At 40.1% G+C, this 14,939-nt stretch overlaps 2 protein-coding genes across 3 annotated transcripts; one reads left to right on the top strand and one right to left on the bottom strand.

Moving 5' to 3' along the window:
• Window positions 1-500: 500 nt before the first annotated feature.
• Window positions 501-7,129, bottom strand: zdhhc16a (zinc finger DHHC-type palmitoyltransferase 16a). 2 transcript variants are annotated; one of them, XM_029279149.2, is made up of 11 exons: window positions 6,902-7,129; window positions 5,365-5,622; window positions 5,081-5,275; window positions 4,884-4,972; window positions 3,182-3,210; window positions 2,930-3,063; window positions 2,642-2,725; window positions 2,449-2,534; window positions 1,458-1,581; window positions 1,250-1,320; window positions 501-1,169 (listed from the first exon to the last, which is right to left on the bottom strand). In XM_029279149.2, the coding sequence occupies exons 1-11, from the start codon at window positions 7,127-7,129 to the stop codon at window positions 1,067-1,069; spliced, it is 1,401 nt and encodes a 466-aa protein (XP_029134982.2). In that variant the 3' UTR covers window positions 501-1,066. The 2 variants fall into 2 exon arrangements, with proteins under 2 accessions (XP_029134982.2, XP_065815763.1); XM_065959691.1 differs by having other exon boundaries at window positions 6,898-7,035.
• A 237-nt stretch (window positions 7,130-7,366) lies between these two features.
• mettl18 (methyltransferase 18, RPL3 N3-histidine) lies at window positions 7,367-12,876 on the top strand. Its single transcript, XM_020642970.3, has 2 exons — window positions 7,367-7,508; window positions 11,692-12,876. Exons 1-2 carry the CDS (start codon window positions 7,404-7,406, stop codon window positions 12,646-12,648), a joined length of 1,062 nt encoding a protein of 353 aa, XP_020498626.2. The 5' UTR covers window positions 7,367-7,403; the 3' UTR covers window positions 12,649-12,876.
• The last annotated feature ends 2,063 nt before the right edge of the window (window positions 12,877-14,939 follow it).

Here is a 14,939-nt window from a genome sequence, read left to right as displayed (position 1 = left end):
GGTCACATATTATCCTCCTTTTCAACACGTTTAAATAAGTCTCAGAAGTCTCCAAAACACGTCTGTGAAGTTTCTTGTTAAAATGCCACTCCTGTATTTGATCATGCCTATAAGCCCATCTATTTCAGCCCTGCTCAGAACAGGCTGTTTCTGTGTCTGTACCTTTAAATGCAAATGAGCTGTGTCTGACCACGCCTCCTCTCTGGAAGGGCTTAAGTGGCTCGGGATTTCTTGCACCATGCCCGATTGTTTACAGTGAGAAGACAGACTCAGAGGGCAGAACAAACACCTAGCTTGTGGAAGTGTCACCCACCTGGGGGAGGGGTTACTGCCCTTTGTGATGTCACAAAGGGAAAATCTTTAAACGGACTGTTTGAGCACACATTTTCTGAAATGGGAGAAGACAAAAGATGGAAGGGATGGACGTTTTTCAGAATTTGGGGGTTTGTAGACAGGCCAGGGACAAATATTCATTTTCAAAAATACTTACTGTGACCAAATGTTTTTATAAATCAATTTATAAAGATTTATTAACTTAACAAGTACAAAAAAATCTGATAAATAACACATTGTCATGGTACAGCAGTTTCCCTTTAAAGTATAATATTGGACTGGAGTCGGATGATGGAGCTGGGAGGTCGAAGTGTTGGAAGGACACATTGTGTCCCAAACATAAGTGTTTTTTCGGCTTTTCATACATAAAAATCATATTGGGGGGAAAACAGAATGATGACTTTAAAAAACAACCGAAAAGTAATTCAGTCCATGATATGTCAGTGAGTATTTTAGGCTTTGAGAAATATCAAACCCATCCCAGTGTAATGCTCCGAGTCACCAAAGACCAGTCTGTAGTGAAGAAACCCTCCATGTCACCGGTGAAAAATGTAGACCATCAAAACACGGCGAGAATTTGTTGTATTGGAGGTTAACATGAGTCCATGTCTTCAGCTGTTAAGAGCCACCTTGAAGGGATCCCTTTAGACCGACCTGATCAAAAGACCAGAGCCGGTCGGATGCAGCGAAACACTGCAGAATGTAGGCCAAAAGTGTGCCTAAGCAGAGTCTGTCATACAGGTATTAACTCCTGTTTAACCTGGGCCACCTGCCATGTCAGACCATCACCAGGCGGGGGGTGTCCAGAGGGGAGGAGGACACGTGTCAACCAGTGACTAGAGACAGAACACAGAACAAAACAGAGGTTACAGAAGAACAGATCATATCATGATGTATGGGAACATGAGATACACACCTCCTTTTCTCCACGCCTAAGAAGAGTTTCCAGTTATTCAGCCTGCCGTAGTTGAAAGGGTTACTGTACACCTGCCAGAACAGTTCAAGAATAAAGGTGTGAGAAGAACATGCATATGTTAATTGAGGGTTTGTAACTGTTTTATCTCTCACGACTAAATCACTACCTAATCTTTTTTTAACCATCTGAAGCATCAAAACCTGCTCACCCTTCCTCGTTTCGCCAGCCGCTTGGTTTCTTTGCCGTTAATGTGTCTCTCTATGCTGGTCTCTCCTCTGGATATGAGGACTGCATGCCAAATGCTCAGAGGTGTGAGGGCCACTGTCACTGTGCTGATGGAAAAAAAAGCAAAACATTTTATGAGATCAGCTGCCGAGATAATCAAAAGACAACTGGGGCATGTCTCAGCTCCACGCTGCATACTGACGGTTGATGTGGATGTAATCATGTCGCACTCTGCCCAGCGTCGGTATGAAACACATTCATGTAAGGGATAAAGGATATGCAAATTCAATGAATAAGTGGGAACGTCTGTTCAAATTACACTTAACAATAAGGAAGAGGCAGTTTTCTTTTTCTTAAAGGGTAAATACTTTTGTTTGTGCCTGACATCTTCCCGGAGCTGTTTCAAAACCATCCTGAGTTATTTGACTTCTTGGTACAGACTCAAAGGTTGCTATAAGGGTCTGAAACTCTTTAAGGAAGAGAGCCTCAGAGTTTATCTTGTTCTATATGACTGCATGTCCAAAGAGAATCTCATAAATACAGTTTTTGAGTCCAGCAGGTGCTCCTTCCTGTGTGTTTTGTGATCATACGTCAATATCAGTATTTTATTATTTTTTCAAGATTTATTGGGCTTTTTGTGCCTTTATCGTAGCATTAGGACAGTGGATAGAGTCGGATATCCGGGAGAGAGTGAGAGTGGGGAATGACATGCGGGAAAGGAGCCACAGGTCGCCTGCTTGGAGGATTACAGCATCCATACATTTTCAGAAATTAGCACACAGCACACTCCAAAATGAGGCTAAATTTAGTTCCCACACTAATATCTTTAATCTGAATGTATTTCGTTCAGATTTCCGTATGAACACTTGATAAAAACAACACACCTGCTGTGTATGTGATATTAGGTAACTGTAGGCGGCATGTTTCTATGTATGGAAAGAGGCAACAAAAAAAATGCATTTTATCGTTTTTACCTGGCAAGCACCCACATGTAGATGATGCACTTGTGAAACATCCTATCCTTAAAGCTGTGAGGAGGTGCAGGAGTCACAAAGTTGGTCTTGACAAAAGTAAAACAAAACAAAAAACACATTGCATAAGTAACAGAGAACAGTAAACACAGTTGATATGTATTACTGTGTACTGCATTTAGTTTTAAAGCTGTACCTGCCCAGGTGGGAGAAGCCCTATAAGTTGTCCCATCCCTGTTACTGGAATCCCTGGCTTGTCTGTGTCCAAATGCTTAAAGCGCTAATGAAACAGCAGTCAAACACAGACCAGAGGTTTAAAGACAGACACAAGGCAGCATCAGGAAAGAACAGTTTAAGCCCCTCAAAAGGCAGACACCAGAAATGGAGGAAAAAATGTAATAGACACAACCTAGCAAGCCTTCAAAGTCAAAATGCACAGCAGGCTAGCTTCCCATAGTGAGGTGTTTGAGTCGGAGCATCTCACCTCAAGAGCATTGTAGGAATCAAGGAACAGGTTTCTGCCACTGATGCTAACGTAGGCACAGCCCACGGTCAAGGCGACGCAGAAGGAGAAGAAGTACCGCTGGTTAAAGTGGCCCACGCAGTTATTCAACCAGGCTGAGGTGCCAATGTTAAGGAAAACGACCTCGTCTTTGTTGTCATAGCATTTGATTTTAAACACCAAAAAGAAAACAAAAAAAAATCATGTTTGATACGATCATAACACAAAGGATACGACAGTGATGGTCCATCTTCAGAATGCACCTTGAAAGGAAAAAAAAAAGACAAAATGAACACTGAAGCTATGGTACCCAACATGTTGAGGTTAAGGTCGACTCTGTTACAACAGAGAGAAAAATGAAGGTTGTTATTGTGCAAACATACACAAAACAGACACAAAACTGCTTTTAATGCAAATGTACAATAAGCCTCGAATACAAGGAAATATAAACACACATGCCTGCAAACACCCACACATGCAACAACATGTGAGGGACCATAACACCCCAAAACAATCTCAGCATCATCATTCTAATATACATGTGGCACCATTAATGACCCGAAGAAATGATGAAATATGACATCAAGAGATTTGTAAGCCTGCTGCTCGGTCTGAACATGTTCACTTGTTGAGCTGAAGTGTCACCGTGGATGGGCTCGCCCTTTTCTGAGGACGAGGTGCTCGACACATCAGAAAAGACGAGACGTGGCTACACCCAATTACCTCACGATCCTTTGTGATCAAGCACTAAGACCTGTCTTGTTAACGGGGCGACACGAGGTTACCAAGCAGAATAATCAGGCCAGGGACAAGATGCTCTAAAAAGGACAGCCTTGTATAATCGCGATCAATATATGAATACACCATTTAAGTGCATTTCTAAACCTTCACATTTGACTTTCAAATGGACTGCTCCATGATATTCTACAGAAGCACCGAGTGGACATCAATATGATTCATTTGTTTAGTTTTACTCCGATAACAAGTCTTTTATTTTTGTTCTTACAAGATTGAAACGTATTTATCTCATATACTTACAAGATGAAAAAGCATAACCTCACTGATATATTTAGTGTGGGCAAGGCAGCATGGCATGTTGTGCTCTGGTTTATCAAAGTGACAGGCCTACTGTCCTGTTTTCTAGATTGCCACTAAATTATCCCGTTATCAAGACAAAACCAGCTTCTTTATCCAGAAATAACATACAGGTCGAGCTCTCGATTAAACAACTCAAATAAAGTCTTTACAGTGTGAACACCAGCATTTTTTTATTTCAAAATAACAAAATGAATAATGAGAATGTTTGAGAAACCAACTTGGAAAAACTTGTTTTCATAGGAAAGTGGAGTAAATAAAATGTATGTATGCATGTCTGCGTAATATTCCACTAAACGGCCAAGATGATCTAGATCTACCAAGAGGTTCATGTCAGTTATTTTTAATAACGTCCTCTCATGAGACTTAGAAACTAGGTATAAGTGAAGGCATGTTTATTTATCTAGCACATTTCAGCAACAAGGCAATTCAAAAGGCACAAACAGGTAATCATATCCTTAAAGTTAATAAAAAAAAGTTCCCACAGACATGGTTCCTCTTTAACAAAGACAAGATTTCTATCTTTTGAAGACCGTTTTCATCGACATCATGCAGCGATAGAGAGTCAATAATACTGACTTTCATTATATAGTTTAAGAAATTACACGACTGTCTTGAACAAATGTATTTAGTCAAGGACTCTCCCTTTCCCGACCTTCATTACTCACATTGAAGTACTAAAGTTTGTCATTGAAGTAGGCACAAAGTGCAATTTTCCCCCATAAGAAAAACAAAAACAAAAACCACTGATGACAGTCCAAATCATTCAGGCAACAAAAATGAAAGCGTACTCATCAGTCGAGGGAATAAAACGAACAGTAGAAAAACAAGATGGGCTCACCTGTTGCAGATGCCACAGTGGTGTGTCCTTGCTGGTTTGGGGATGATGCATTTTTTGCAGACTGACACAAATGGACTATCATTTTTTTCCTGATTGAAAGAGAGTATTTTTGTTGCATTACCAAATTTAAGTCTAACTAAATTCCAGATTAGAAAAGCTATTTGTGCTTCTGCAGAGAAGTGTAGCTGCTGTCTTACTGTGGGGGGGTAACCAGGGGACGTCTTGGTGGCCTTGTAGTAATGAAAAGCAATCATGATGATGTTCCAGTGTCCGTAACAAACATGCCAAGCAATCCATGGAGGGCTGTATGTCTTGAAGACCAGAGGCAGTATGACAGAATAAGCTATCAGTATAACGGAGCCGGCCAGTATCACCACCAGACAGACAAACACCTGTGAGAGAAAGACACGGTACGTCAGGAAAAAAAAAACGATCACAGATTAAAAAAAGTCCTGAGAGGGAATGAAGCAAACACACTCACTGTGCCAAACCAGCGGGTGACATAATCCACAGTCCAAAACACAGGCTCAAAGACGGAGTCAAAAACCACATCAGAGTCTGTCAGGGAGTTAAAGTAAAGTGACTGCACTAGCAGCCTCAGGTAAGCCCATATTTCCTTAATCCAGAGTGGTACTCGGTTTTTTCCTCTCCTTGTACACGACCGCAACCGCACACAGCGCAGCAGGTGGATCACTGAGCTGGGACAACACCGCATCCTGCATCTGTAATATGCCAGCACCTTTAAAAGAAATAAAGCAAAAGTTAAAATGTGCAATCATGCAGCATTATGCCAAGTTGTATTTTCTACCTGCGTCAAGTATTCAGGTATAAAAAAAGTTTTTCTATTAATCAATTCATTGCTTGATAATGATGATCTCTTTGTCTACAGAGATTTTTTAAAAGGAAACTGTCTTCACATTTAATCCATGAGGTCAAACTTTTGCATATATAAAATATATTGTTTTCTTTTTTTTCCCCCCATCAACTCACTCATTTCACTCCATTTTTAATAGATCAATGCCTGTTTCATTTAGCTGATAGAGGGTTAACATTCTCAGTCTTTCTATTGTATGTATACGTATAGGTTACTGTATATGTGTTTATATTTGTGTTTTGTTTTGAAATTGTGTAATTCGATTTGATTAGTTGATTTATTTGTCTCTTTAAGAGGTGAGGTCCCTTGTGTAAGCCTGTTGGCTTCTTGACCTCTCCTGACACACCTTTTATGTTTTTGTTAATCCTATTTTGATGTATTTATATATGTGTGCTAATAAATAAATAAATAAATAAAATAAGAGTTTAGGAAACAGTGAAAAACATCCATTTGTACATCAAAATGTATTATTCCTTCAGGCACAAAAAAAGCGGTATAGGGTAAACTCGTTTGGCATTTCTGTTTGAAAATATACTCTTAACAATAAATCTAATCATCTACATTAGAAGGTTTACCAATTAAGTTTTTGTCTGACAACTTATCCATCGGCTATGAGTCTTTGCAATAAATCAAACTTACCAAATGCTGCATGGGAGTCAGCCAACTTGAAAGTCTTGGCGTTGAAACTGTTTATAAAACACACCTGCTACATCAGTCTGCTGCATCTGACAACTTAACTTCAGGTACAGCTCACAGGTGTATAAGAACAAAACCAGGGCATCCACTTTTCAACTAAAACCTCTAAGCAAACGATCATTTTGGACAAAGGGATGGGCTGTTTACGATTCAAGCCAACCCTTTGCTTGACTGCATTCCTGACAGGGTGGAGTCTGTCTGCATGCTCTGCAGGTGAGACAGGTGACCCCAATTCACTAACATTGCACACATCAATGCGAAGACTTGAAATAGCAAATTTGCCAATGTGTCTCCAGAAACCTCTAACTGTCTAACAGTTTGTGTCTCCATCGCTGTGAACGGTGTCACCAATGACTTAGGCTCTTAAATCCCTTTTGTTTGGATGTCACAGCCTCCACAAACGTCGTGTCATCATGCATGCCTTAAAAAAGAAAAAAGACATACTCACTATGCTGCCGAAGGAGCCCCTGTCGTCGACATGCTCCAAAATGAAGAGAAAAATCTGGATTACTGCCACATACGAGCGGAGAAGAGCAGGACCAGGCACCTTCAGTGACAGTCGGATCTGAATTCTGATCCGTATGACTGCGCATGCGCTACAACGGCGACCAAAGGCATCATGGTTAAATGACCCAGGAAATAAACACACATCTGATGTTTCTCCGCAGCTGTACATTTTGTGGAGTTTATTTCCCAATTTGACATAATTTAAAATACAAGCAAATATTAAAGCGACTTGTAAGGGGAACTCGTCTTAACATATGAGAAGCTTAAACCCTGGTAATCGGCTAATTTGGTCCTCGGGAGTTCTGGGATTTGTAGTCCTCACACGCAGCTGCGGGCCTGCTAAGCTACTTCACGCTGGTTTACTCACCATGTGGATACTGTAGGACACGGGGACACACACTTTACAGTCTCACGCTTAGCTGTCTGTGGTGTTGTCAGTCAGCATGTCTTTTTGTTTTAACTTCGACGTTCCTGCTCAAACAACAAACCCAGAAGAAGAGTCCGGAGTTCATCTGCAACACGGACAGAAAGACGATGCTGCTAAACCAGTGAGTTACTGAAAACTGTCAGATTAAGTTGACACTGCTTGAATGGGTTGTGTTGTCAACAGTAAGGTAGTAGAGAGGCTCTTAAGTCCAGTCCACTTTTCATAACATATCTTCAACATTTCATTCGACTGAGATTTGATGAAATAAAACGCCTAATTAACATAATAGTGTTGTATTAATTTATCCACAGTTTAAACTTTCAAAGCTGTAAGTTTGAGCTTTTAAACTGCATGTTCATGTATCTGCAAAAAAAAAAAAATGTGTATTTGTATTTTCTTCCTGGTTTAATCTATTAGGGCTGCACAATAAATACATTTTTTTATCGTTATTGCAATAGGCCATTCTTTTGCCATAAACCCATCACAAAGGTCTGAATTTATTGCAATAAATTAGAAAAATATATTTTCTGCAAACAAACCTCCCCTTCTCACTCTTCATGTGTACATTTTACAAGCTCTCTCGCCAATTTCATGCAGTCAGATGAAATTAAAGCCTGCTTTCCCTTACCCTCACAGTGAAAGAGACAGAGACTGCATTTATTTGGAATATATTGCTGTATTTTCTCATGTTGCAATATGTAGTGCAGAAAGAATAGATATCCCTCTGTCTATCTCCAGTTGCAAGAAAAAGTATGAACCCTTTGGAATTTCCTAGTTTTCTGCATAAATTGGCCATAAAATGTGTTCTGATCTTCATCTAAGTCTCAACAATAGACAAACACAGTCTGCTTGAACTAATACCACACAAACAATCATATGTTTTCATGTTTTTGTTGAACACAACATGTAAACAGTCACAGCACAGGGTGGAAAAAGTATGTGAACCCTTGGATTTAATAACTGGTTGACCCTCCTTTGGCAGCAATAACCTCAACCAAACGTTTCCCGTAGTTGCAGATCAGACCTGCACAACGGTCAGGAGGAATTTTGGACCATTGCTCTTTACAAAACTTTTTCAGTTCAGCAATATTCTTGTGATGTCTGGTGTGAATTACTCTCTTGAGGTCATGCCACAGCATCTCTATCAGGTTGAGGTCAGGACTCTGACTGGGCCACTTCAAGGCGTATTTTCTTCTGTTGAAGCCATTCTGTTGTTGATTTACTTCTGTGCTTTGGGTCGTTGTCCTGTTGCATCGCCCATCTTCTGTTGGGCTTCAATTGGTGGACAGATGGCCTTAAGTTTTCCTGCAAAATGTCTTGATAAACTTGGGAATTCATTTCTCCGTCAATGATAGCAATCTGCCCAGGCCCTGATGCACAAAGCAGCCCCAAACCACGATGCCCCCTCCGCCATACTTCACAGTTAGGATGAGGTTTTGATGTTGGTGTGCTGTTCCTTTTTTTCTCCACACATGGTGTTTGTGTGTTCCTTCCAAACAACTCAACTTTGGTTTCATCTGTCCACAGGATGTTTTGCCAGTAGTGCTGTGGAACATCCAGGTGCTCTTTTGCAAACTTTAAACGTGCAGTAATGTTTTTTTTGGACAGCAGTGGCTTTCCCCGTGGTGTCCTCCCATGAACTCCATTCTTGTTTAGTGTTTTACGTATCGTAGATTCGTCAACAGAGATGTTAGCATGTGCCAGAGATTTGTGTAAGTCTTTAGCTGACACTCTAGGATTCTTCTTCACCTCATTGAGCATTCGGCGCTGTGCTCTTGCAGTCATCTTTACAGGACGGCCACTTCTAGGGAGAGTAGCAGCAGTGCTGAACTTTCTCCATTTATAGACAATTTGTCTTACTGTGGACTGATGAACATCAAGGCTTTTAGAGATTCTTTTGTAACCCTTTCCAGCTTCATGCAAGTCAACAATTCTTAATCGTAGGTCTTCTGAGAGCTCTTTTGTGCGAGGCATGGTTCACATCAGGCAATGCTTCTTGAGAGTAGCAAACTCAAAACTGGAGTGTGTTTTTTATCGGGCAGGGCAGCTTTAACCAACACCTCCAATCTTGTCTCATGGACTCCAGGTTTGCTGACTCCTGACTCCAATTAGCTCTTGGAGAAGTCATTTGCCTAGGGGTTCACATACTTGTTCCACCCTGCACTGTGACTGTTTACATGTTGTGTTCAACAAAAACATGAAAACATATAATTGTTTGTGTAGTATTAGTTTAAGCAGACTGTGTTTGTCTATTGTTGAGACTTAGATGAAGATCAGAACACATTTTATGACCAATTTATGCATCTATCTATATCTATCTATCTATCTATCTGTCTGTCTAATTCAATTCAATTCAATAGGGCTTAATTGGCACGGAAAACATTCGTTTATATGGCTAAAGTCAAAATAAAACACAAAATGAAGTACAATTAAAGACTAAAGAGTACATATTAAACTAACAGAGCTGTGCAGCTCTGACAATATTTACAGATGACTAATAATAAAAATATTCAGATTTAAAGAGACAGTCTTTTTTAAAGACTAAATGTTTATGTACAGTTCTATCTATCTATAAAAACGAATCTCTTAAACATGTAGGTGTACCTAATAATAAAGGCAGACCTGTCTTCTATTGAAATAGATAAAGAAGAGTAAAGCAGTTGAAAGACTTCCATGGAATAAAACAGAGCCCCTCTCCATACTCCTACACGGTTCATCAGACACAAATAAACCCACATATTCAAATATTAATAAGATATTTTTTTCCATCGTGGAAGGGATTCCATCACAAACATTGAAAGTAGGTTAGTTGAGCAACCACTAGAGAGCGTAGGTTGACAATCTCTTCACCCACTAACTGTGATGTCATAGTCTAAAAGTATGTCAATTAAAAGTCAACGGAAATGATACAAGTTAATACTGATATAAGTCTGTAGGAGTTGTTATTGTTGAGTCAGAAGCCAAATTTGTGAGACGTTCAAAGAAAATCACCAGACATTTTTTTATTTTATTGAAGTGATGTGTACTTGTGGGTGCGATCACATGAACTGTTTTTCTCGCAGTATGTCAATCATCACCCAATCAATTACAAACCTGATTCATGGTTTTCAGTCTTAATTAGTACAGTAGCAATAAAAACTAATGCATTTGCATCCGAAGAATATGTTAGTGAGTACCTTCATTTCAACACAATAACATCCCAACAAACACGGCGCTGTCAGGTATTTGTTCTTAATCCAAAGTTCTTTATACACTTCTGATGTTTTTGAATCGTTAGAATCCTAAAGCGATCAACGAATCATCTCCTTTTTAGACCTCAACCATCCTTTAATCAACAGATGTCATATATATTAACTGAAACTTAAAGTGGAGAACGCAGAGTTATCTAAGCCGAGAGAAGCCTTTTTTGAAATGTAAAAAAATAGTTACAAAAAACAGAATCAGACAAGTACAACAATAAAAAGACAGAGAACAGTACAGGATATAAAACTATCATCATCATCATGAAGTAAAACAGGAAGAGCAAGATCGTACGTGACCACAAGACTGAGTCCTCTTTAAGGACGGTTTCAGTTTGAGTTTAAAAAGACTCCAGTCTGGATCCAGTTTGAGCTCCGCAGGTAAAGCTTTCCACAGGTGTTTTTCTGAGTGAAGAGTTACAAAACGGCAACTAACAGTCTCCATTAGATCTGAAATAATTCAATAAAATTGTTAGAGATGGGACAGAGCTGATCCAATATCGCCGTCGGGTCCAATATTGACATCATTTACGGATCGGATATCGGACTTGAGAATGATTGTTGGGCACTTTAAACAATGTCAGCTCGCACAGTCTCACTTTGAAGACATTCAGACTGAACTGTAAGAAGTGCTCACAGATCGTCTCCATCAAGATTTCAGACGAGATGGAACGGCTTCTTTATGATAAAAAAGTAAAATTCTCCCATTTCAGTTTGAAAGATTTAATTTGAAAACCTCATAGTTGTTGCTGAAGATTTTATGCATTTAATTTATTTATTTTGTTCCTTTTTTGAAGTAAATAATTGCATCTCTAAAAATTATTCTAATTTAGTTTTCCAGCTAAAACAAAGTCTTAAAAGTCTGTCTTACATGCAGCGGTTTTTCACTTCTGGCTAAAGAGCATCAATTTATCACAGCTTCATATCCCTGCGGTTGAATGGGCTTCAAACCATGATATTTGAATATTAAAACATAATGAATGTAGCTTCACAGAGTGTTCAGATGCACGCGTGCAAGGGAATACATTTCTTCTTAAACCATATGTGCCACTTTGTGTTTTTCAGATTGAGGACCGTACCAAACCAGCAGAGCCAGTGAAAGAGGCCAAAGAGCACCTTCCACAATCTGACCCCCAGTTTCTCCTCACTGACGCTGTGGCTGAAACAATTACTATAGGGACTCTACCTCCTCTTCACTTCCTGAACGAGACAGTTTTTGAAAAGACGGCTGCAGAGAGAGAGGACAGGGAGGAAATCCTGTTACGCACCGCTGAGCAGAGGTCTGACCTCATCTCTGGCGTGTATGAGGGAGGGCTGAAGGTGTGGGAGTGCACGTATGACCTCCTGGAGCTGATTGAGAAAGATGGAGAGACCTTTGGGGGGAAGGCGGTTTTGGATTTGGGATGTGGGGCGGGGCTGTTAGGGATATTGGCTCTTAAGAGAGGAGCCAGGCAGGTCCACTTTCAAGATTATAACAGTACGGTTATTGAACAGCTCACCGTGCCAAATGTAATACTGAATTGCCAAGAGGAAGATGAAGTTGACAGTGAAGAGGACAAACAGGGGAGTGGTAAGGGAAAGGTAAAGGAGGAAGATGGTTGTGAAAAGAAGGTGAAAGATGAGGAAAAAGATGGTATTTCCCCACCTAAGAAAAGAGCCGCAGACCTCTCCCAGGACCCACTTCTCGCCAAGTGTCGTTTCTTCTCTGGTGACTGGAGCACATTTCTTGCTTTGGTTAAAAAGGAGGAGCCTCATCCCAAATATGACATCATATTCACCGCAGAGACTATCTACAACACGGCGTACTACCCAGCGCTACACGAGACCCTCCACAAACTGCTGGCTCCCAACGGGCTCGTCTACCTCGCCACCAAATCGCACTACTTTGGTGTAGGCGGTGGACTTCACCTTTTTGAGACATTTGTTGAGCAGAGGGGCGTGTTCTCTCTGGATCACCTTTGGGATGGGGAGGATGGACTCCAGAGGCACGTTGTAGTTCTACGTTTTAAAAAGCCACTTTGACTCTAAGCACAGGGAAGGGAACTCAGTTGTTGTTATGATGTTGTACTTCTGTATTCACGGCAAGCGGGAACAACCGGTCTTGATAAATGGAGCCACTGCTGAGATACAAAAAACTATAGTTCCTCCAGTGTCCGCTTAAGTCTGGCTCCTAAAGCAAAGAGATCCCTATTAGGTCCCATGCCAAAAATGCCTATTTTTACAGCAGAAATAAACATGTTTACAGCCTGGTACAAAAAACTGTTTCATTCTGACTTATTTTTAACTGTAGGTTTGTGATTTTTTTTTTAAACTCATCCAGTTGATATTTAGGTTACGAATTATGTAGTAGAAGTAGAAGCATGGATGATTTGACTGACAGCTTGGCGTATAGTTACTTTTAGCCAGAACCCTTAAAGCCTCTGCATCATTGGGCTTCTAAAGGTTTCTTCAGAAAACAATGGGCAGTGTTGGGAGGGTTACTTTTAAAATGTATTCCCCTACAGATTACTGATTACATTCCTAAAATGTAATCTGTAATGTATTCCCTTGGATTACTCAAGTAAAGTTATGTATTCTAAATACTTTTGGATTACTTTTAGCTTACTTCAAAATCGTCTAGCTGAGCGTGTTTATCTGGAACACATCATTCATTTTGCCACTTGTTATTTTAAAGTCTGTAAGGCATTAATAAATATGTGTTTGTCACACCACAGAAAAATGTTATTGATCACCCAGCAATATTTAAATGATTTAAAAAAATCGTCAAGCACATAAAATTAGTATTGTAACGGATCAGATTTCATGTTGTTAACTGCTCTGTTAGTTAAGATAACGACTGTTATGGCAGTTACTGAGGTTTACCTCATGTCAGTGAATGTGTTAGATTGACAACAGTGTTCTGAAAGGTTGTGAACCTGTCAGTTATTTCAAGTGCCTATGACAGTGTTCTACGCAGGTTATCAAGTGTGATTGGTCGAGAGCTTGAGGGAAAGGTGGGACTGCGCGCTCTGTGTGTGTGTCTGTGTGTGTGTCTGTGTGTGTGTCTGTGTGGGTATGTGTGTGGGTATGTGTGGGTGTGTGTGCGGTAGCTAAGCTGGGGAGTACCGTTACTCATAAAGAGACTGCAGGTTTGTTATTTTGGCGTTGTCTACGGCCCACAGTAGCCTGTGTTAAGTTTGGGAAATAAAACCCATGGAAACTGAATAACATGTCGTAACTTCACTAAGCAGAACGTTACAGTATATTAAAATAAGAGCAGCTTTTCTACTCTGCATGTCCAAACTACAGCCGCTGAGCCTCTAACATTTATGCAGAAAGCCCTTGTAAAAATACACAATCTAAAATAGGCCTTGTTTGTGAGTGTAGGACAAGCAACATGCGAGCCGGCGGACATTAACCCTCCTTTCTTTCCCCGCATGTGAGCACTCTCAGCCGGCAGAGTGCGTACCTGTGCACATAATGCCACCAGCTTCTGCATCCGCACAGCGCAGCTTGCGTATAGTGCCGTAAAGTAATCCCTACAAGTAATCCTTTTTTTGAGAAAGTAACTGTATTCAGAATACACCAATTTAAACTGTAACTATAACGGAATACAGTTACTCTTATTTTGTATTTTAAATACGTTACATCCGTTACTTCCCAACCCTGACAATGGGCGACATCACCGAGACTACGTCCATGTTTTATACAGTCCATTGTTCCAGGTAGCAAACTGTATAACTACAAGGTATCTGACAAATTGTTATAGTTTCACCACTTCCCAACTGATTATGGAAAAAAAAAACATTGTCAGAATTACGGGGACAGTGGGACCATATTTTAGGTTGGAAACCCTGTTAGCACCAATTAGAAACGATCTAATATAACCATTCAGCCACCTGGTTGCTAAAATTAGAGATTGATACTCTCACACACAGTACAAGGAAAGAAAGACACAAACCCCTTGCTAACATTTCTGTTTATGACCTCTTATTTAGCCCTTTCGCTTGCAAACCCTTTAGGTCATGCTAACGGTAGCTTGCCAAAGAAGTAGAGGCTGGAAAAGGTGCACATTACAAGCTAGTTAGCTTAATATGTAAATAGCTAAGTAGATAGGAATGTAAGCCTAGCATTTCAAGCTAGCTAGCTACCTCTCCAATCAGATCGTGTAACAGTATCAAATAGTAACGTTAGAAGCTATCGTTAGCTGTTGTTTAACAGTCGTCTATAGTTTATAAGTTATGTGGTTTTTCAAATATGATCCCAATTTCCATCGAGATTTTCCTCATCCATTTTCTTTTCAATTGATTTCTTGTCAAGTGGGACATGATAAG

This window comes from Labrus bergylta, chromosome 10 (genome assembly GCF_963930695.1).
Source record: "Labrus bergylta chromosome 10, fLabBer1.1, whole genome shotgun sequence".
Classification (NCBI taxonomy): domain Eukaryota; kingdom Metazoa; phylum Chordata; class Actinopteri; order Labriformes; family Labridae; genus Labrus; species Labrus bergylta.
The sequence above is the reverse complement of the archived record's forward strand: the minus strand, read 5'-3'. Positions and strand labels throughout refer to the sequence as shown.

Coding starts and splice junctions, on each gene's coding strand:
- zdhhc16a (XM_029279149.2), bottom strand. CDS start 7,129: ATGTACAGCTGCGGAGAAACATCAGATGTGTGTTTATTTCCTGGGTCA. Junction 5,276..5,364: donor TCACCCGCTGGTTTGGCACA/GTGAGTGTGTTT, acceptor TTTCTCTCACAG/GTGTTTGTCTGTCTGGTGGT. Junction 1,321..1,457: donor GGCTGGCGAAACGAGGAAGG/GTGAGCAGGTTT, acceptor CTGTTCTGGCAG/GTGTACAGTAACCCTTTCAA.
- mettl18 (XM_020642970.3), top strand. CDS start 7,404: ATGTCTTTTTGTTTTAACTTCGACGTTCCTGCTCAAACAACAAACCCA. Junction 7,509..11,691: donor AAGACGATGCTGCTAAACCA/GTGAGTTACTGA, acceptor TGTGTTTTTCAG/ATTGAGGACCGTACCAAACC.